This window comes from Centropristis striata, chromosome 24, assembly GCF_030273125.1.
Source record: "Centropristis striata isolate RG_2023a ecotype Rhode Island chromosome 24, C.striata_1.0, whole genome shotgun sequence".
Lineage (NCBI taxonomy): Eukaryota > Metazoa > Chordata > Actinopteri > Perciformes > Serranidae > Centropristis > Centropristis striata.
The window spans coordinates 16,097,210-16,121,328 of NC_081540.1; the positions used below are offsets into that span (position 1 = coordinate 16,097,210).

The 24,119-nt window shown below is 33.8% G+C and overlaps 1 protein-coding gene across 1 annotated transcript; it reads left to right on the forward strand.

Moving 5' to 3' along the window:
- Window positions 1-851: 851 nt before the first annotated feature.
- Window positions 852-22,628, forward strand: rpgrb (retinitis pigmentosa GTPase regulator b). Its single transcript, XM_059327786.1, has 14 exons — window positions 852-950; window positions 3,289-3,414; window positions 3,541-3,633; window positions 6,806-6,868; window positions 6,990-7,148; window positions 7,961-8,110; window positions 9,900-10,058; window positions 12,374-12,529; window positions 12,611-12,735; window positions 14,042-14,233; window positions 14,697-14,880; window positions 16,591-16,685; window positions 16,763-16,822; window positions 18,496-22,628. The coding sequence occupies exons 1-14, from the start codon at window positions 920-922 to the stop codon at window positions 20,527-20,529; spliced, it is 3,627 nt and encodes a 1,208-aa protein (XP_059183769.1). The 5' UTR covers window positions 852-919; the 3' UTR covers window positions 20,530-22,628.
- The last annotated feature ends 1,491 nt before the right edge of the window (window positions 22,629-24,119 follow it).

Genomic DNA, 24,119 nt, shown 5'->3' on the forward strand with positions numbered 1-24,119 from the left:
ATTATTATTCATATTATTATTTGATAATGAATTAGATAATCGTCCCCAATAACATCAGTTAAAAAAGCAAAATATAATAAATAATTCAACAGTAAAAAAAAAGCAAGTAGACAGTAAAAAGAAAAAAAAAATATATACACACACACACACACACACACACACATATATATATATATATATATATATATATATACTGTATATACTGTATATATATATATATATATATATATATATATATACTGTATATACTGTATATATATATATATATATATATAAAGGATATAGAAATACTTTTTAAAATTTTTAAAACATTTTTATTACAACTTTGTTTCACAAACATAAGAAACATGCAATTCATTACATCAGCATTTCATATGTATATTCTACGCCGGGGGGAAGAGCTTACAGTAATATATCTAATAGTTCACAAATAACAACTGTTTTAATTGCTTTTTGGTTGTTGGAGAATTTAATTGAAGTGATGTACTGCCTGAGCTCATTGTGAAAGGCAAGAAAAGATGGTTTTCTTCGAGCAAATTTACATTTATGAATATGATATTTTGCCATCAGTATATTTCATTGAGTTTTTCTTTATTTTTGTTAAAGTCAAAGAGCCCAAATAGTACATCCCTCACAAACAACTTAAAATCTTTATCAACTTTGCTTGCAATAAAGTTACAAATATAAATCCAGAGACCTTGGACAAAGGGGCAGAACCAAAATAGTTTCAATATGTTCAGAACGGATATAGAAATACTTGTTCAGCATCAAAACAAACGTCCTGCCCCTTTAAGACTTTACGTCGTCAACGTCGTAACCTAGGAGACGTTTTGTTTACTTCCGGGTCTTCTTAGTCGAAAACAAGAGTGGCTCCAAGCTGTCCGTAACACCGAGCAGAGCGGATTAAAGTCCCGCAGAGATGGCAGGGGAGTCCGAGGACGAGGTCCCAGGTACACCACGACACCTCTTTCATCATTTTATCTTTCATAAACACCACATTTTATTCTAAACGGTATTTTTAATGCTGTCAATTAGCTTCTGCTGCAGTTAGCTTGCTGGCTAACGGTACATAAACATCTCAGCACTCCGTTTATTTCTGTCATAAATGTGTTTAAAACTCCCGGCTGCTTTATTTGGTATTAATCAGAGGATATTAACTGCTCTCGAAGGAATTAATGTGTCGGGTTTTTTTTTTTACCGCTTTTCTTAGCTTGAAGTTGTAAAGTTGGTGGTGTAACACGCTTTGTAACCTAAATGAATTATTAACACGTTTCATTTGTTCATTATAGGATTTGATCATTACATAATTTAACATCAATTATGCATATTATGAAACATTTCACTGCCTAATGAGTGCGTTTATTTTTATTTTCACACTTCTTAACTACAACTTCGCTACTTAACCTAACTATATACATACTAGGGCTGCAACTAACGATTATTTTCATTGTGGATTAATCTGTCGGGTAATTTTACATCTTTTTGGGGGGTAATTTTACATCTCTATTTGGGTAATTTTACAACTTTTTGGGGGGTAATTTTACATCTCTTTTTGGGTAATTTTACATCTTTTTTTGGGTAATTTTACACCTTTTTTGGGGCTAATTTTACATCTTTTTTGGGTAATTTTACATATTTTTTTGGGCTCATTTTTACATCTTTTTTTGGGGTAATTTTACATCATTTTGAGGTAATTTTTAGGGCTGCAACTAACGATTTTTTCATATCGATTAATCTGTCGATTATTTAAACGATGAATCGATTAGTTGTTTGGTCAATAAAATGTATAAAAATATCAATCAGTGTTTCCCAAACCACAAGATGACTTCCTCAAATCTGTTTGAAATCTGTCCTCAAAATGTTTTGTCCACAAACCAAAGAGATATTCACTTTATTGTCATAAAGAAACAAAGAAACCAGAAATATTCACATTGAAGAAGCTGAAGTCAGAGAATTTGGACTTATTGTCCTTTAATTGCTCAAACCAATTATTGGATTATCAAAATAGTTGACGATTAATTTAATAATCGATTCTTGCTCAATTAATTGAATATTTGTTGCAGCTCTAATACCTATACGTCACTTTTGATTATAATTATATCATTTAAATGACCTTCATTTTATTCTAGTAAAATATCTTCCATTTCTTCTGATGTTATTAAAAATGTTAAAATCTAATATTAGTTTCAGATTTGATTATTTAGGTTGCTTTTTTTAAAGTTTATTTTATTTACATTTTATATTAAATGACAGTTATTCAACAGCAGCAGTCATATCTGAAGGTAGACACACTACACTGAAAATATTTGTTATTGTGTTTTTTTAATTATTTTTTAATTATTATTTCTTTTTTATGTATTTATTTGTTTGTTGGATTTTTTAAATTAAATGTATTTATTACATTTACATTACATATACATTACATGAAAGGCCACTTGAGATCTCTTAAAGATGCAATAGAAAAATATTTATTCATTAAAATATATTTTTTATTTTATTTCTATCTATCTATCTATCTATCTATCTATCTATCCATCTATCCATCTATCCATCTATCTACAAATAATATTCTGTACAATCAATAATATTTTTCTTGCTCAGTAGAGAGTTTAGGTAGCACACAATGAACAAACTAATACAATAACACCAATTTATTTATTTATTCTCATCAACAGTCTGGTTTTTAGATACTTGATTATTTGAATTTTATTTAAATATTTTAGAGCTGCAACAATTATTCCATTAATCGAACAGTAATCGATTATTAAATTAATCGTCAACAATTTTGATAATCGAATAATTGGTTTGAGCAGTTTTTGAAATTTAATTCTCTGATTTCAGCTTCTTCAATGTGAATATTTCTGGTTTCTTGGTTCCTTTATGACAATAAACTGAATATCTCTTTGGTTTGTGGACAAAACAAGAGATTTGAGGACGTCATCTTGTTGTTTGGGAAACACTGAATGATATCTTTATACATTTTATTGACCAAAGAACTAATTGATTAATCGTTTAAATAATCGACAGATTAATTGATAATGAAAATAATCGTTAGTTGCAGCCCTAAAATATTTGTATTGCTTATGACTTTGACTCTAACAGGCTGTTTATTATGACAAAGCTCAAAATAAGGTCTTCAAATTGCATGAAAAATAAATGTACTTAATGTATCATAATATAGAGCTGCATCTACAGATATGTGATATGTTCACTTCTTACGTCTATTTATTCACTCATTTGATCACTCATACTTTAGTTTGTTTCCTCTGGTTTTCTTCTACCTGTCAGAATCAGGAGCAGTTTTCACTTTTGGAAAGAGCAAATTTGCCGACAACGTGCCGAGTAAATTCTGGCTGAAAAACGACGTGCCATTAAAGATTGCGTGTGGGGACGAACACACTGCCTTAATAACAGGTAACACACACTTTTACTGCTCTGAAAACACACTATTTGAGTTTTACAGATTCTGCACAAGAATAAGCAGCTTTTATTTTATTTTTCCCTTCAAATCAAACAAGACATGAACCTTTATCTCCACAGAAAATGGGAAACTCTTCATGTTTGGCAGCAACAACTGGGGTCAGCTGGGTCTGGGGTCCAAAGTGACTGTGAACAAGCCGACTTGTGTCAAAGGTCAGTTTTTAACCATTTGTAGTTTTGGTCTATTTAGTCAGTATCTGAATCATTTTCATTCTCCCTGTGTATGCAACCTTTTTTATTTTTGTCTTTTTTTGTCTTTTTTTCATTAAACCTATTTTTTTCTCCAGTTTATTTTTCTTTCTTTATTAATTTTTTTTCCTGGTCAAGTTTACATTTTTTTAAATATATTTACCGTTTATTTATTTATTTAACTTTTTTTTAAATTTATTTAACATTCAGGTTTTTTTGTTAAACTTTTTTTCATGTTAAAGTGATTTTTTTAATTTTTTAATTTTATTTTATTTTACATTTTGTATTAAGTTACAGTTATTAAACAACAGCAATCATATCTGAAGGTAGACACACTACACTATTTTTAATTGTTTTTTTTTTAGTACAATGTATTGTTATACATTTTTTATGTATTTATTTGTTTGTTGGACCTTTTAAATGAAATGTAAGTTTTTTACAATCAAAGGCCACTTGAGATCACTTAAAGATGCAATAGAAAAATATTTATTTTTACAAGCCGACTTGTGTCAAAGGTCAGTCTTTAACCATTTGTAGTTTTGGTCTATTTAGTCAGTTTCTGACTCATTTTCATTCTGCCTGTATATTATGCTTTTTTCATTAAACCATTTTTTTTCTCCGGTTATTTTTTTTTTCTTTGTTAAAGTTTTTTTCCCTGTTCAAGTTTACATTTCGAATTTGAATTTAAATTTTTTTTATTTATTGAACTTTTTTTTCACATCAGTTTTTTTGTTAAGATTGTTTTTTTCATGTTAAATTGATTTTTTTTTTTAAAGTTAAATTTTTTTACATTTTGTATTCAAGGACAGTTATTAAACAGCAGCAATCATATCTGAAGGTAGACACACTACACTGAAAATATTTTTTTATTGTCTTTTTTAAATTACAATGTCAAATGTCAGTCTTTAACCATTTGTAGTTTTGGTGTAATTAGTCAGTTTCTGACTCATTTACATTCTACCTGTATATGCAACCTTTTTTTTGTCTTTTTTTTTTGTTAAACCTATTTTTTTCTCCTGTTAATTTTTTTTTGTTAAATTTTTTTTTCCTATTGAAGTTTACATTTCTTTTAAATTTTTTGTTTATTTACCGTTTTTTTTCCCACATAATTTTTTTTTCTTAAACTTGTTTTTTTCACATTAAAGTGATTTTTTTTTGTGGAAAAACACAAATGAAACATAAAATCAGATTTTTAAAATGATTACATGAAAAGATAAAATGATTTACTTTCAGAACACAATCGTGCTCAGTAAAGAATATTAAATGCTGGTTATAAATATAACATATAAGAGGTAAAATAAGGAGAACATCTAGTTATTTATTATTATACTAAATATATTTGACATTATCTCTGGTTTTACTTGGCCTATCATCATCAAACAGAAACTGGGACGGAGTTTCAAGCCAGTACTTTAGAGGGAAGTTAAATACAGAGCTTGATGCTGCTTAGTGTTTACAGCGTGACATCATTTATATAAATATATATATATATATAGTTATAGATATAGATATAGATATAGATATAGTTATAGATATAGATATAGATATAGATATAGATAGATAGATCAAAAACGTGAGTGTAGGTTTAGTGCATTTCAGTAATGTTGGCTCTGAAATCATGAAGAAGTAGCAGCTCTCTGGTCCCTCTTTCAGCCCCAGATAGAAGAAGTCGGGGGACAATAGTTAGTGAGGAAACTATTTTTAGGGACCAAATTACTAAACTAAACATAAATAATATGCCAAGTAAAACCTGATTTCATATTATTATGACTTTAGAAAGCCTTCACGACACAGAGCCCTGCTGAACAGGGAACCCATTATAATCCCAATCTGGAGGGCCCATAATCTGCTTTAATCTGAAGAGGCGGAGAGAGACAATATCAGACTTCTGTCCACTGCTGCTACTATAGGATCATCATTATTTCACAAACACACTAATGACTATAATCACTGTTAGCACTTTTTTTTCCAAGGACAACGTGAAATCAACCAATTTTGTCATTAATAATACATTAAAAGCCTGGAATAAAATAAAATAAAATTCCCATCAAGAAGTAGGGCTTCCCAGGTACATAGTGATATGGAATAATTCATCAATTAACATACAACATACATGGATAAAAGGAGGAATTCAGAAGTTCTCAGATGTTACAAATTACGACAGTGTGGTACCTTTCAGCAAATTAAAAAGTAAGTATAACCTAAAAGACACAGAATTGTTTAGTTATATGCAACTGAAAAACTGGATTACTTTGATTTGGGAAAGAAAACCAGTCCTGAAATATCGCCCATAAACGCGGAAAACAGTGGTACATGATTAGAGATTTTTTACGAGCGATTGAGACCATAGTGTTGTCCTAAAAAAAAAATTCTGTGGTAATAAACCAAACTGGTAAACGCCCTTTTTTATATCTGTATAACATTATATGTAACTTTTTTGACTGGTTGCCGTGGATACACATTGCTCTGCTTCTCTCCTGATGACGGCTTGCTTGTTAGTGACCTGTCAATCAAAGGTAGCCATGCCCCAAATCATATGATTCTTTATCTTCTATTTTCTTCTAAATGGATAAATTATTTATAAATTATATATAAATTATTAAATTATTTGAACTATTGACATCAAATTGTCTTGAAGAAGATTTTTTACTCGCGATTGAGACCTATTATTAGAAAATAATATAATATCTAGGGCTGCAACTAACGATTATTTTCATTATCGATTAGTTGTTTGGTCAATAAAATGTCCTCAAATCTCTTGTTTTGTCCACAAACCAAAGAGATATTCAGTTTATTGTCATAAAGGTACACAGAAATATTCACATTGAAGAAGCTGAAATCAGAGAATTTGGATTTATTGTCTTTAAAAAACTCCTCAAACCAATTATTTGATCATCAAAATAGTTGACGATTCATTTAATAATCAATTATTGTTCGATTAATCGAATACTTGTTGCAGCTCTATTAATATCCATACAAACTATATTCACTGATGAAGAACATGAGGTGTGGCTAAAAGCTCCAGAGGGAATCTTTTTTTTTTTTCAAACACCAGGATTTAAATTGTGCATTAATAATAATAATAATAATAATAATAACAACAATAACAATAATAATGCATTTTGTGTAATTTCAGCTCTGAAGAGTGACAAAGTGGAGTTCGTGGCGTGTGGAAGAAACCACACTCTGATCTCCACAGGTGAGTGTCTCACACCTGAACCAGGTCTGAGTGATCAAGAGTCTGTTGTTTACTTGTTGGTATGTAACTTGTATCTAAGAGTAAAGTGTTGCTTTTCTTTTTGTTGTTTTCTTGTTTTCAGCTCAGGGGAAAGTGTTGGCGTCCGGTGGGAACAGTGAGGGTCAGCTGGGGCTCGGTGACTGTGAGGAGAGGACCACCTTCCAGAGGATCTGCTTCTTCGACTCACACGGACCAATCAAAATGCTCGCTGCCGGGTCAAACACTTCGGCTGCTCTCACAGGTCACTTTCACATATTCTTTTCAAGTTTTACATTTACATTTCTATTGTTACTTAAATCTACATTTCTTAAATTACATTTGGACTTTTTATAATTTTGGATTTGGACAGTAGATTGTTAATTGTAGATTGTAGATAATTAATTTATATTCATTTGTTTTGAGATTTGATCAATTCATTGGATTAAAAAAAAAAAAAAATTATATACATATATTTATTTTTTTTAATTAAGATTTTGTTGCTAAATAAGATTTTTTAAAATAATTGAACTTATATTTTAACAATTTTTAAAATTTTTATTCAGGTTTCAATACAAAAAGCATAAAAATAGTCACTAAATTGTATTTTTTGACATGATGAGGATTTTAAGATTTTTTAAAATTATAACTAATTAATAAAAAATACATAAATTATTTTGTTTTGAGATTTGATGCATAAATTGGATTTAAATATATCTTTATTTTTTCAATTTTTAATTAAGATTTCTTTGCACAATTAGATTTCTAAATGGAATTTAACTTATATTTTAGCAATGTTTTCAATTTTTTATCAGATTTCAATTAAAAACAAAAAACATAAAAAAATAGTTACTAAATTGTGTTTTTTTACATGATTTTTGACATTGAAAGAATTTTTTTAATTATAACGGATTAATAAAAAAATACATAAATTATTTTGTTTTGAGATTTGATCCGTAAATTGGATTTAAAAATGTATCTATTTTTCTGATTCTGTTGGTAAATTAGATTTAAAAAATGGCCAAAATATTAAACTTACTTTTCCACATTGAATTTGAATTTTGCTGCCTGTCACAGTGAGCGGGAAACTGTTCATGTGGGGCGACAACACGGAGGGTCAGATCGGTTTGGGGAAGGAAAGCCACGCCTCCTCGCCACAGGAAGTCAATGTGGGACGACCAATCAGCTGGGTCTCCTGTGGATACTACCACTCCGCCTTCGTCACAGGTGACTGACTGACACTAAAATTAAATTCCTCATGCGCTCAGTAAAGGAAATAAAAGATGAGGTGTTGTTCTTTGTTTTCCCAATAAAAACAAGTCAGTATAATAATTGAAATAAAGTTGAAAAAGGAATATGAATTATTTAATCATGAAAACTGAAACAGTTAGAATAATACAATTTATTTAACCTACATTTTGACATTTATTTTAATTAATTATTATTTTGTCAGTAACTTGGAATTTTAATGATGAAGTTTTTTAACTTAAACTTAGGGTAGGGTAAACTAGTTTATTTGTAAAATGTTTTAATTTTTTTCTTTATTTTTTATTTTTATTAAAGTATTTAACTTTCATTTTAACATTTATTTTGAAATATTTATTTAGGGTTTTTTCCTCCTATATCAAAAATGATATATATATATATATATATATATATATATATATATATATATATATATATTTTAAGTATTTAACTAGATTGGAGTTAAAAATTGGAGAATAAAATGTGTTTATTTTTCAGATTGTGTTGGTAAATTAGATTCTTTAAGTATTTAACTACATTTTAACATTATTTGTTGTATTGTTCTTTGTTTTCCTAAAAAATTAAACAAACGCATTTTAATGTAAAAAGTTCAATAGTTTTCCAGTTAATATTAATTCATATTCAGTCCCTGGTTTCCCCAAGTTTCATCTTTAATAACACATACTGATTATACTTGATTATATTTTGTATAATAATAATCTGCAGTAAAATATAAAATAAAAAGTACAATATTTTTAATATGTTATGCTTTAAAAAGTATTTATTTTAAACCATACAATAATACTAAGAAAACTACTAAAATAAATTTGAATGAATCAAAGTAGTAGGAAAATTGCATTTTAATCCATAGTAGATTCTCAGATTCACCAGTTATCTGTCACTGTTTGAATATATAGCCGTGTTTCCTTTAGGGGGAAGAGTGGCCACCGGGAAAGTCTCAGGCCACGCCCTCTCTAATGTCCACTCACTCTGTGTGTCTCTATTACAAAAAGGACATTACACGTCAGCAGCTGATCATAAACAAAGCAGCATGGCTAACTATGCACAGCTTCTCTGCTGATCATGAACATAGTGATAGTGAATTGAACGGCATCACTAACTGTGCACAGAGTTTCTGGTGCTTGTTGTAAACAGAGATCGCTAAGTGAACACCTCCTGCAGCAGCATATACACACTGTACTGCTACAGAGCTAACTGTAGCCCATTAGCAATTTGCAGACCGAAAGCTAAGGGGTTAACATCCCCTCCGGCTCTGTGACTGCAGCTGGGAGAAACTGCTGCAGGAGGACTGTGCCGATTCGACCCGCCGTTGGCCCCCGCGGCTCGTTAAGAAGAGTAAGAACGAGTCTCCAAAAGTCTCCAATAACACCAGAAAAAGACGCTGGATTTGTCACCAGTCGCTTTTTTCAAAAATAGTCGATAAGGGTGTCTGAAAAGTCGCTTAATATAGAAACAAAGTCGCTAAGTTGGCAACACTGCTTCGCCGGCTTTTACAAATGGCGCGTGTTGTTGTGGCGTTGACTACTACGTCACATCGTGCTTAGCGTTCTATCCAATCAGCAACCAGACTTTTTTCAGGGGAGAAAAACGGCCCTGCTCTTCTACAGGGACAAAAAAGTCCCGTCAAAAGACCGCTCAGGACATATTCAAATTAGGGGCGTTTGGGTGAGTGAGATCCGCCTCATTCTTGGTATTGGGCTGTAGTGGAAACACCCTTAATGCATCATTTTCATTTGAATGTGCTCCACAGTTGATGGCGCTCTGTACACGTTTGGCGAGCGTGACAGCGGTAAACTGGGTCTGGGCACCGAGCAGCTGTCCCGACACCGAGTCCCTCAGCTGGTGAAGAGCATCAAGGAGCCGGTGATCCAGGTGGCGTGCGGTGGCGGACACACGGTGGCGCTCACAGGTACTCCGTCTGTAAAAGAACTGCAAGTGTTCTTCTATTCTATTCTTCTTCTAATAAACTCCATCTGAGCTCCATTTCTTCATATTAAAGACCTTGAGCCCTACTGACACTGCCAGGTTTTTATTTATTTATTTTATTTTTAAGAACAACCCAACAGGGTTGAAAAGACAAAACATTTTTTTAAATTACTTAAATTTTTCTTCTTGAATTCTAATAATATTACATATAATAATACATTTATTTATTAAAATATTATTACATATTTGAAAGACATTTCTTTATTTGCTTTTATCTTTAATTATAATTTTTAATTAAATTCAATTTTAATTAAAATGTAAAAAATACATAAATAAACTTTCTTCTTTAATTTTTTAGGGAAACAAAACTTGAACAAATAATGTTAAAATGTAGTTAAAACACTGTATTGTAATGTAGAAATAAATCTAATTTACCAACAAAATCTGAAAAATGAACACATTTTCTTCTCATATTTTTAGTTCCAATCTAATATATATATTATGAATAAATTATAATAATATTTTTTATGAAAACCTTCATCATTTAAACATACAATTTAGTGACAAAAATAATTTGGAAAATTTGGAAATAAAACCCTAAATAAATGTTAAAATGAAAGTTAAATACTGGTATATATATATATATATATATATATATATATATATATATATATATATATTGTATTAAATATTTGCAAGTCATTTTTTATTATTTGTATTATGATTATTTAAAATTTGCATGTGAGTTTTTGAACCTTGCTGACACTACAGGTTTGCTTTTATCTTAAATTGTTTGTTATAATATATATATTCAATATATTTGATAAGATAAGATAAGATAGAACTTTATCAATCCCCAAGGAAATTCTGTTTACATTGCTCCAATTTACAAAACAATTACAAAAACAACCACATTATAGGATAATATAAGAAAAACAATGAATAAAATAGGTAACAATAACAAAATATAATATAAATATAACAATATAAATATAACAAATAAAATGTCAGAGGAGTACAGTGGTTAGAGTGTTAATTCACATTTGATTTATACATATATATTACATACAATGAATCTATTTTCATCTTTTAATCCACATTAAATGTTTATTTTAGTTGGTCAAAGATATTTTTTACTTTTATTTTAGTTTTTATTATTTATGACAATATGAGTAATACACTCATTTAAAAAAAAACTCCCATTACAAAAAAAAGACATTTTTTAATTTCTTTTTATTTTACAAATATATGTGTATATATAATATATATATTAATACTATTAATACATACGAATACACATATATTATATAATATATGTGTTTTGAATAAGATAGCATGAGATATACCTTTATCGATACCCATTAGTGATGTTCGGTTGTTGCAGCGGTTCAAGGAAATCCGATAAGGATAAAGTAAAAATAATATAATAAATAATAATTTACAGTAGAAAATGAAAAGAGCAAAACAAACATCAACAGTAACCAAAAAACTAGGGCCGGGACTCGATTAAAAAAATGAATCTAATTATTTAGAGGCTTTGTAATTAATTAATCGAAATTAATCGCATTTTAATCGCATATAAATATTTGACCTGAGAACAGTGAGAAGTAATTTTTTTCACATGGATTTTAGTATACCATTGAATAATGACTGAATACATAAGCTTAAGCAACAAAAATATTGTTTATTTTTGTTCAAGTCCAACAGACCAGTGCAATTTTTGCCATTAAGTGTAGCAATAGCATATTTAGAAATATAGTACATTTCAGAAATTCAGGTAGCCTATAGGTTGGTAGACCTTCTGTAAACTATAATACTTTGGTTTTTGAAGTAAAACACAATCCACGCTAGCTACCACGCTAGCTACCACACGAGCCGCTAGCTAGGATGTGCTGCGGTGATATGTGAATTCCTTGTTGCATAGCAACACAACCATGCTCTTATCGATGCTTCCATCCGTTGTTTTTTTGTAACAAAATGTCCCATCATCCACGGGGCCAACCAAAGCATCTCATCAGCTTCTTCCTTCATGTTCACTGTGGTTTGTTGTAATCGGTCCGCCTGAAACTCATCCAGTGAGAAACGTTCCGCGGTGCAAAAATAAGTGCGATTAAAATGCGTAAATTTTTTTAACGCGTTCATTTTTGTCTAATTAATTCGTCTTAATTAACACGTTAAAGTCCCGGCCCTAAAAACAGTTTGATAACATAAAAAAATAAAACCAATAGCAAATGTAGAAATGAAAAGTGTAAAAATGTGATGAATGAAAGCTGTTTTTGTTTCTTCTGTTTCTCTCAGAGGACGACGTCTTTACGTTTGGCCTGGGTCAGTTCGGACAGCTCGGTCACGGGACGTTCATATTCGAGTCGCGTCTGCCACGGCCGGTCGAGCACTTCAAGAAGGGCCGAGTGTGTCAGGTGACCTGTGGAGAGAACCACACGGCCGTCATCACAGGTACAAATTCCCCCCATCTGTCATTTCATTATCTAGTTCTTCAAACGCCTCATCAAAAATGTTTTTATCTTAAATCCTCAGACGGCGGTTTGTTGTACACGTTTGGAGATGGCAGACACGGGAAACTGGGCCTGGGAGAAGAAAACTTCACCAACCAGTTCAAACCCACTCTGTGTCCACGCTTCCTCAAGTACCACGTTCACGCCGTACGGGTCCAAATCATGTTTATGATATTGGAATTTTCTGTTATTAAAAACAAAGACAAATGCTTTTTATATATTACATTTTTTATAATGATTTTATATTTTTAACAGCATTACAAAAAGTGCCCTAACTTTCTCAGCAATTACAAAAAATTAAATAATACAATTAAGAGATATGATAACAACAATAATAATAAAAATAATAATCATGACATGTTTTGTTCTATAATACATTGCATTCACACTGTAAAAAAAAAAAAAACCCTGTTGTTTTTACGGTAAAAAACGGAAGCCGTGGTTGCCAGAACTTTACCGTAATAAATACGGTGCAACTTTTTGTAATATTACGGTAAAATGATATTAGCACTGTTGATTTCACGTTTAGATTGCCATTTCATTCCATATTTTACCGTAAAAAATAAAAAGTTTTTCCATCAGAAGAAACGCTGTTCTGCCATATAATTGACAAGAAAATACTTTTTAAATGCTGCATAAATTAAAGATTTTACAATTATATATTACAGTATATTTTTGTTAGATATATGGTGTTTAGTACATTTAACGGTGAGAAAAAGTATTTTTACAAAAAATAAATGCAAAAATGATGGATTGTATATATATTACAGTACATTTTTGTTACAAACACAGCGCCAGTGTATTTTACAATGGAGTAATATATTATTATTTTTTTAAATGTTAAAATACTGTTTTGGCTGATATATACATTTACGGTGTTTCATTGTTACTGAAACTGAATTAACCCATTTATCATTTTTACCATAAAAATCTATTTATTTTTTAATAGCTATTATCCATTATATATGTTGTATTTCTGTGTATTTTAATTATATTATAAACATATATTATAACATACAATTTTTATTTCATCATCATCATCAAATTTTATTTATAAAGCGCTTTTCATACATAGAAATGTAACACAAAGTGCTTTACAAAAAATAAAAACAGACAATAAAAATGACAAACCCACCCCTCCCACCCCTCCCATCCCCAGATACACATCTGCACATAGACATAGACATACACACACACACTCACACACACACACACACACACACACACACTCAGACTCACATATAGCACATATTTAATTGACAGTGTAATTTATTGATTTTTAAAATATTAGTTTAAATATTGTTTTTTCATTAAATTTACATTTTAATGTTTATTTCACTTGATTGTTGGTAATTTGTTTTCTCTATATTTTAATATTTTTGGAAATGTTTTTATTTGTTTTTATTTTTAACATTTGTTATATAGTTAATAAAATAAAGATGTATGTGTGCAGGCGCCGTGCGGTGGCTGCCACATGGTGGTGCTGGCCCGTCCACGGGGGGAGAATGGTGCCAACCTGACTCTGGAGGAAGGAGACGTGACAGAAGATTACCTGGAGAGGCCCTACGTGGAGCTGCTGGGGGACACGTCGGACTGCTCCACCCTGCAGAGGAGCCTCTCTGCTCGGGTCCGCCGCAGAGAGAGGGTGGGTCAGAGCGAGGAGGAGGATCGAGCTGCAGATAAAACTCTGACAGATTAAGGCTATGATGACGGTCTGAACAGAAGATGCAAAAGTGGCGTCGCATCTTCACTTTTTATTCCGCGTTTAGACGAGCGTTTTCAGGAGGAAATCTGTGCATACGGTGACGCAAAAGTGCGTGAATTGGATTGGGTATGCATGCCAGGCGGCATCACTTAAAGCCATAAGAGCATCTTTGGGCATGTGGAAGTTTTCACGCCACGCATTTTCATCAGCTACTCCTTCTACAAAGTTCTCCACCATCCACTAGATCTCCCAGGTCTCGTCAGGATTCAAGGAAGCTGGTTTCAGATTTTTGCGATTTTAAGCCCCAAAAACGCTGTCACCGTCTCAACAAAAGGCACTTCCCATAAAAAAAGCGTCCTCGTGTAAACGGGGCCTAAAACGATTTCTTCTCTTCTCCCTGCAGGAGAGATCTCCGGACCAGTTCGGCTCCATGTTCCGCACGCTGCCCGCCATGATGCCTGGCTACCTCCACCCGCCAACGCCTGTCTCCACCACCTTCCCGCCCAGACTGCCTCCACCCGAGCTGACCCACAGACAAGTGCTGAACGGCTCCCATCAACACAGGAGAGCAGGGTCACTGCACCAGGGTACCTACCTCACCTCCTCCTCCTCGTCCTCCTCATCATCTTCCTCCTCCTCCTCCTCTTCCTCCTCCTCCTCCTCCTCCTCTTCCTCCTCCTCCTCCTCCTCCTCCTCCTCCTCCTCCTCCTCCCCCTAAAGCCAGGAACACACCGGCCCGACTGTCGGGCGTCGGGGACAGTCGGACGACGTCTGTTTGGTGTGTACATCTGCGCGGAACATGTCGGGCCTCGTCGGGACCGATTCGACATGCTCAGTCGGGGAGCGTCGGCCGTCGGGAGAGTAGACTCGTCAGGTCCTCTGATTGGCTGTGTGCTAGCTATGGGCGGATCTGATTGGCGGTGCTCTAGCGCAGTGGTTCCCAACCTTTTTCTTGTGGGACCCACATTTTTACCATTGTAAACTTTGGCGACCCCCCAGTTGTCCATTGCCTCCATGAAGCCGAACTCTTTTTGAGATAATCAGCATTTTCGTCTCCTTGACGCTTTGCCATTTTTCCATTAGCTCTGTGTTTCTGTTGCAAGGTGAGGTTAAAGCTAGGCGAGGTTACCGATAGATGAGGTTACCGCTAGGTGAGGTTACCGCTAGGCGAGGTTACCGCTAGGATAAATGAATAAACGTTTTATGTAGCCCTTATTAAGTTGTTGATTAATGGCTGACTCATCTATATTTAAGACATTAGATTTATTACACCTCTTAAAATCAAGAGGGCATCGTGACCCCCCGTGGATCTTTGGCGCCCCCCGGTTGGGAATCACTGCTCTAGCGAATCAGCGCGGTTACGTTACATCATTTCCTGTTTTCATGTTTTGGATTACAGTCAGGAGACTAGCGCCACCCGTTATTAGCGAGACTTATTGCATCTCGCGCAAGCGTGGATGTATAGGCTGCTGTGTAGTCAGCAGTCGTCGTGGTGATGTGTTTCACTGCTTTTCTTCACCCGTCTGTGTCCGACGAGAGGCGACAGAATCATTGGACAAGAGCTTGTCGGTTTCGGGTCCCGTCGGGACCCATTGGGGCGGTGTGTGGGGGCCTTAAAATATTTTACACCTTTGACCCCTGACCTCTGCTGACTGACAGATCTCATTTTTTTCACTTCAGATGATTTTTTCTTTTTCACAACCTCCTCTTCCGCCTCTTCCTCCTCTTCTTCCTCAGTGTCAGACTCTTTATTGTCTGTCTCGTGACTCGAACCCGCCTCCTCCTCCTCCTCCTCCTCCTCCTCCTCCTCCTCCTCCTCCTCCTCCTCCTCCTCCTCCTCCTCCTCCTCAAAATATTTTGCACCTGCAGATATTTAGTATATTTAATATTTATCACTTTAATAATGTAGCATTTACACCAGTTTAACACTGTCAGACAAAGAACATGTTTTTATTTATATTATTGTTATTATGATTATCATTTTTTCAGAGGTGTTTTATGTTATTTTAGTTTTCATTATTTTTGACAATCGCCATATTTTGATTTGTTACCATTTGAAAATGAATTAAATTTCTTAAAATGTTTCAAATATATATGTGTTTTAACTGATATTATATATTGTATTATTTCTTCCTGAAATGTCAAAATTAACAGTAGTAGCAAAACACCAACAGTAACCACAGCACAGTGTTTGATAATAATTAAAAATAACCTTAAAAGTTGATTTCTGCAGGATAAAAGGTTTTTTCCTTTAATAATGTGGCTCTAACATGGCGTCTTGTTTCCCACGTGGTCAGAGCAGCCCGGTGTCGAGGCAGACGGCATTGTGGAGAGCTTGACAGACAGCGACAGTGTGAAAGGTCTGGGAGAAACCTCAGACTTCCTGAACATGGTGAGAGATCAGAGAATCACAGAGAGTCACATCTGACAGCTTCAGAAGATTGAATTGTCCTATTTGTCTTCCTCCAGACACATGTGATGAAGATGGACCCTGCTGATAAATCTCTCACTCTGTCTCCAATTAACAAGGTAGCACACACTCTTTATAAAAGATCATTCATTCTCCCTCTCAGTTTTTAGGGCCATAAGGATAAACATCTGTAAAAGAATAAGAAAATAAATGTGGAAATATAAAGGCAATCAAAACAAAAATTAAATATGTAAAAAAATTTTTTTTTTTAATTTTATGAATAAAAACAACTCAACTCAACTTTATGTGTAAATCACTTTAAAACAACCACAGCCGCAACAAAGTGGTGTACATAAACAAACCGAAAACAGGAATAAACACTAAAATAAATAGTTTCATTGCTCTTTTAAAAAACAATATAAAAAAACAATAAATAAAAGCAAACCATAAAACACTAAAACAAGAGCAGAGTCTCATGCATGGTTGAATGCCAAGGAATAAAAGTAGGTTTTAAGATGAAACATATCGAAATAAATGAATAAATATATACAAATTTTCAACCAAAACAAAAATCATTATTTTTTTATTGTTAATTGTTCTTTATATTTTTACAAAAATGTATCATTCTGTTTATTTCTTTTCATATTCCTACATATTTTCTCCTACCTATGTATTTCTTTTAATTATACATCCCCATATTTCCATATTTTATTCCAAATTTATTTTGTTTATATTTCTATATTTCAATGTACTAATTTATTATTTTATGTAATCCTATTTATATTTTCCACATTTTATTTACTTATTAATTATTTCATTTATTCTTCTTTATATTACTATTTTTTTTATTAACTAATTAATTTAGTAAGTAACTGTGTAAGTGGACTACTTAATTACTATATGGTAAATTATTTAAGCAATATTTGTATAGGAATGATTCTGTCCCAAAGTCTTTTTATATTTCTATTTTTTTAGTTGCTTCTTCATAATTTTTATATATGCACCCTTGTATATCTATATTTTTTAGTTAATTAATGAATGATTTGATTTATTCCTCTTTATATTTCCATATTTCTTAATTATTATTTTATTTAATCTTATTTATATTTCCACTTTTTTATTTGCTTATTCTTATTTTATTTATTTATACATACATGTCCATATATTTAATTAATTTATTATTTAATCCTCTTTATATTTCCATATTTTTTAAGTATTCATTTATTCTTTCATTTAATCTTATCTATATTTCCACTTTTTTATTTTCTTATTTTTATTTATTATTTATACATACATGTCCATATATTTAATTAATTTATTATTTAATCCTCTTTATATTTCCATATTTTTTCATTTATATATTTATTCTTTGACATATTTCTATTTCCCCATTTTCTATTTTTCAATCTATTAATGAATTCTATCATTTATTCCTCTTTATATTACCATATTTTTAAATTATTCATGTATTCTTTCATGTAATCTTATCTATATTTCCGCTTTTTTATTTGCTTATTTTTATTTTATTTATTTATACATACAATGTCCATATATTTAATTAATTTATTATTTAATCCTCTTTATATTTCCATATTTTTTCATTTATATACTTATTATTTGATGTATTTCTATTTCTATTTCTATTTACCCATTTTCTATTTTTCAATCTATTAATGAATTTTATCATTTATTCCTCTTCCTTTATTTCCATATTTGTCTCTTTGGTTTGTCTTTTCCTCTCTAATGCATGCCTCTCTTTTACCCTCTTGTTGCTTTCTGTTGCTGGGGATAGAGGAAGGGTAAGCACGCTAAGACCACTAGAGGGCAGATAAAGGAGAGTAAGTTCATGAAGCAGAGCAATTTTTCTTCTGGTAAGAGTCAGGACGTGTCTCCTCGCCGCAGCGCGCGCTCTCTGTCCTCTCAGAGTCCACAGAGACCCAGAACAGAGAGCGTGATCCTGGCCATGGAGGAGCTGCACGGGAAATCCATTAAAAACAAACCCAGCGTCACAGACATCAGGAGGGCGGCGTCCAAACAGCGGCTCCAGACGGCTCAGGAGGAAGGCCGGCTGATTGAGGTGGGCAGCACGCCGAGAGAGAGTCCTAAAACCAGAAAGACGGGTTCAGCTGTCAAAAGTGAAAGCAAAACGATGGCGGTGCAGAGTCAGCTTGCAGCGAGCCCTCGACTGCTCACCAGATCTGAAAAACAATCAAAGAGCGAGAACTCTTTTTCTAAAAAGTCCAAAAACGAGAAAAACCAGAAAGAGGCTCAGTCCAAAAAATGGACAGAGAAAGAGCTTGGCATGGTCGCCGGAGCAGCCTCTCTGGCAGCAGGCGCGTTGTTGATGCATGAGGTTACTGCAGTGAGCTCGCCATCGCCATCCGAGAGCAGCCGCCACGTCCTGAAAGACCAGGAGTCTGAATCCTACGCCGCAGATTTAAGCAACAAGTCTGTTGTCAGCATCAACATCATACCAGAGAGTCCTGATGCCGGGACGAGTCAGGACGAGGAGGAGGAGACGAGTCTGAACAAGGAGGAGACGAGCCGGAACAAGGAGGAGACGAGTCAGGAGGAAAAGGAGACCAGTCAGGATGAGGACAAGACCAGTCAGGAGGACGAGGAGGAGGACGAGGAGGAGGACGAGGAGGAGGACGTGGAGGAGACGAGTCGGAACAAGGAGGAGACGAGTCAGGAGGAAAAGGAGACCAGTCAGGAGGACGAGGAGGAGGAAGAGGAGGAGGAGAGTCGGCATGAGGAGGAGACAAGTCAGAAGGACGCGGGGGTGAAGAGTCTGGACAAGAAGGGGATGGGCCAGGAGGTGGAGGAGAAGGAAGAAGAGGAGGCGGAAGAGGAGGAAGAGGAGGAGGAGGAGGAGGAGAAGAAAGGTCAGAGAATGAGTGCAGATGTGAGTGAGGAGGAGGAAGAGGATGAGGATGTCAGTCACAGTGTGGAGAAAGTAACAGAAGAAGAAGAAGAGGAGGAGGATGAAGAGGATGAAGACACTCTTCAACCAGAGGACGAGTCAGAAAGTGACGAAGAAGAAGGGGGGGAGCAGGAGGAAGAGGAGGAGGAGGAAGAGGAAGCAATCGGCACGGCAGCAAGTGAAAGTGAAGACGAGACTGAATCAAAAGACAGCAAAGCAGGAGAAGCAGAAGAGGAGGAGGAGGAAGAGGAGGAGGGTTCGAGTCACGAGACAGACAACAAAGACTCTGACACTGAGGAAGAAGAGGAGGAACAACAGGAGGAGGAGGAGGGTTTGGAAAGTGAAGGTGAGGAAGAGGAAGGTGAAAGTGAGACTTCCAGGGCTTCAGAGAGAGAGGAGAGTGAGACAGAGGGAGGGGAAGAGGAGGAGGAGGAGGAGGAGGAGGAGGAGGAGGAGGAGCAGAGCAGTGAGGAAGAAGAGGGTGAAAATGAGGAGGAGGAAGAGGAGGAGGAGGAAAAAGAGAGTGAAGAAGAGGAGGAGGAAGAGGAGGATCAAAACAGTGAGGAGGAGGAGGAGGAGGAGGAAGAAGAGGGTGAAAATGAGGAAAGTGAGGAAGAGGAGGAGAGTGAGAAAGAAAAGGAGGAGGAGGAGGAGGAGGAGGAGGAGGAGGAAAAAGGTAGTGATGAGGAAGAAGAGGCAGAGGAGGAAAAAGAGAGTGAAGAAGAGGAAGAGGAGGAGGAGGAGGAGGAGGAGGAAGAGGAGGTTGTGAAAAAGAAAAAGTCATCTGAAGTGAAAAAAATGAGATCTGTCAGTCAGCAGAGGTCCGGGGTCAAAGGTCAGGCAGCAGACGAAGCTGAGGAGTTCTGGGACGACGTGCTGCCACAGTACCTCAACCTCAAATAACTGAGAAGGACTAAATAATATAACATATTATAACAATATAATCACATAAATAATTTAACCCTTTGGGCTCTCTTAAATTTACTACCCTTTCAGGCCATTCGGGCTGAAAATGTCCACTTCCAAAAAAACGCAATAAAAACTTTACAGATTTATATTTTTTCTTCTTTTTTCTGCATAAACCTCTTAAACAACTTCCGCCCTGCTCAAAACTACCAAACATTCAGAGATTTTGAGGATTTTAACACTTTAAATGCCAGTTTGATTGCACGATGTCACTGATGTTTTATAGGAAAAGAAAGACAAAATTGTAGTTATTTTCCACAAAATATTTTTTTGGGGGCTGGGGCATTGATTTTTATCACAGCCTTGGATATGTCAAAGATTAGCAACAAAATTGATTTTAATGCATTTTTAGTTTTTGTGTCGTGTCAGATTTAAAATGTAAAAACCCCTTTTTGGCCACTTGATGGCAGACATGTCCACTTCTAAATGATGCTTTAAAAATATTACTGATGTATATTTTTTTCAACTTTTTTGGTTTAAATCTTTCAATCAACTTCAGTCCTGATAAAAACTCATCTCATTTGACTCATATCAAATATTCTTTTATTTTCAGGATTTTAACACTTAGCCCTAAAGGGTCAAATAAGTTTTTTTCTTTCAGAATAGTGGAAATATTTTATATTTGACTGTTTTGTAGATTTCTCCTAAATTCACTAAAGGTTTGGCTTCAAATGGTGATTTCTATTAAGAATGTATAAAAACTTTTAAAGGCCGTTTTCTCAAAATTAGTTTTTTCTAATGCTCTGAGCCATAAATCTCAACTTCAGCTCCACTTACAGGCACCAAACTTACCAGTTTTATTCCTAACTATATTCTGAAGGTTTTTACTGAGGGGTTTTTCTATATATCATACATACCCTGATTTATACAACATTTTGTTCCTAAAAACATGACAAAAATGTATTTTTTATGGATTTAGTCAGTATTTTCTGATGTATGAAATGATAAAAGGAAAAAACTTTGAATCTTTTACATCAACAAAATAAAAAAATTACGTTGAAATGTGCTTTATCCAATGCTCAGATTTAATGAGCCCACACCTCATTTGCATATCTAAACATACAATTTTAGAAAACTTGTAATGCAAAACATGTTGTCTTAATGTAAATTACAAACTTGGGAACTTTCATGGTGATATCTACTATATGCTAAAAAAATACCCTATTCACATATATAGATATAATATATCTTTGAAACATAAAAAGAAAAATAAATTCCCAGCTTTTATCACAGATGATCTCAGAACTTTTAGAGGTTAAACTCAAATTATCAAAAGTAGTTTGTTTTTGTATTTTTCAATCAAATGAAATATGCATTTTATAGTTTTACACTAGTATCTGAGTTGGTTGTTGTGCACTCCCGGTGCCTTTACTGCTCATTTTCATTTCATTATCTCATTCATTTCTCATGTGTTTTATTTTTCTTTTCTGTTTTCTTCTGATAAAACGTTTGCTTTTAAAGCTTTTGTTTACTTCTTTCTTTGGCAGCTTTTCTCTGCAGCTCTGCTCACGATGATGTCATCAGGACATTTTATATTCTGACCAGCTGCTTTAATTACAATTTTCACACTTTTATTGTTCCTCTTTTTACTTGTTTCAGTGTTTCTGTTTCAAATAAATATTTGTTTTTTATTTCATTCATTTTGTTGTTTGTGTTGTTTTTTTAGTGATAACTTTTAACAAATTGGATCTCATACTAATATTATACACTGTACCACCAAATGTGTAAACATAAAAAAGGTCACAATTTGATATATTATCAAATCCACACATTTTTATTTATTTTTTTATTTATATTGCTGCAACCAATATCTATTATTTCTTCATTATTGTTATTTTTTATTCATCTCTCCTTTTTTTCTTTTAAACAGATTGCTTTTTTTTAATAAATGACAGGAAACAGAACCCAGAGTGATGTTTTGCAGAGCAATGATCGATAGGATTAGTATTAAATAAAGATACAAATCAAAAATAGCAGCAAAAGTTTACATGCAACTGAGAAAATCAAATAACTGTCTGAACGTGTCCTCCTCCTCAACATTGGTTGACCTAAGTTCGACACTTTGTGCCGTCACTACTGACCGGCGACCGGCTATAAGTAAGTAATATGACCGGCTAATGTGACCTGCTAATATGCGACTGGCTGATGTGGCCGGCTAATGTGCGACTGGCTAATGCAACCGGCTAATATGCGACCGGCTAATGTGACCGGCTAATGTGTGACCGGCTGATGTGACCGGCTAATGTGTGACCGACTGATGTGACCGGCTAATGTGATCGGCTAATGTGCGACTGGCTAATGTGACCGATTGATGTGACCAGCTAATGTGATCGGCTAATGTGCGACTGGCTAATGTGCGACTGGCTAATGTGACCGGCTAATGTGTGACTGGCTAATGTGACCTGCTAATGCGTGACCAGCTAATGTGCGACCGGCTTATGTGCGACTGGCTAGTGCGACCGGCTAATGCCTCCGGCTAATGTGACCGGCTAATGTGTGACTGGCTAATCTGACCGGCTAATGTGACCGGATAATGTGCGACCGGCTAATGTGACCGGCTAATGTGCGACCAGCTAATGTGACCGGCTAATATGACCGGCTAATGTGAAAAAAGGTCACATTTTGATATATTATCAAATCCAGAAATATTTTTTAAAATATTTTGTTTTTATTTATATTGTTGCAACTAATATATATTATTTCTTCATTATTTTATTTTTATTATTATTTATCTACATTTTTTTCTATTAAACAGATTGCTTTGTTTTAGAAATGACAGAAAACAGAACCCAGAGTGATGTTTTGCAGAGCAAAAGAGCAGGTCGAAAGGATTAGTATTAATATAGATAATAAAGATACATTGATTGTAATATTTTGAATTTTATTTATATAGCGCCAACCAATATTTATTATTATTATTTTTTTTTTATTCATTTCAATGTATATATTATGTTTAACTAATCTCTCCATTCTTTACATTTAATAGAAAAATCTATGTTTTTTTAAATAAATGACAGAAAACAGAACCCTGAGTGATGTTTTACAGACTCACAGTTTGTGTTAATATAAATTATCATATAGATGATATAGATATTATTTAGTAAAGATATAAACCAGAGAAAGGCAACATCTTTTGCCACATAAATATCTTCAGATATCAATTTGAAAAATTCTAATCCGTCCCATCATCTTAATCATTTTATTTCCTTTTCCTGAACCAATTTCCTTTTCCCCTTTAAATCCCACTCCTCCCATAGAATGCCTTTTAAGTCAATATTAAAACTTACATTATTAAAAAGATCTGAAAGAAAGGGGCAGCATGAAATAAATATATGAGGAGTTAAGAAACAATGATAATAAAAAATGGCATTTTATATACTGACATAAATGGTATTGATCGATTTTAAGGTTCTTTTATTCGTTTTTAAATGTATCAATGGTCTTGGGCCATCTCATCTATCTGATATGTTTTTATCATATCAACCCTTGCGGGTCCTGAGGTCCTCTGGCACCGGCCTTTTAATTAT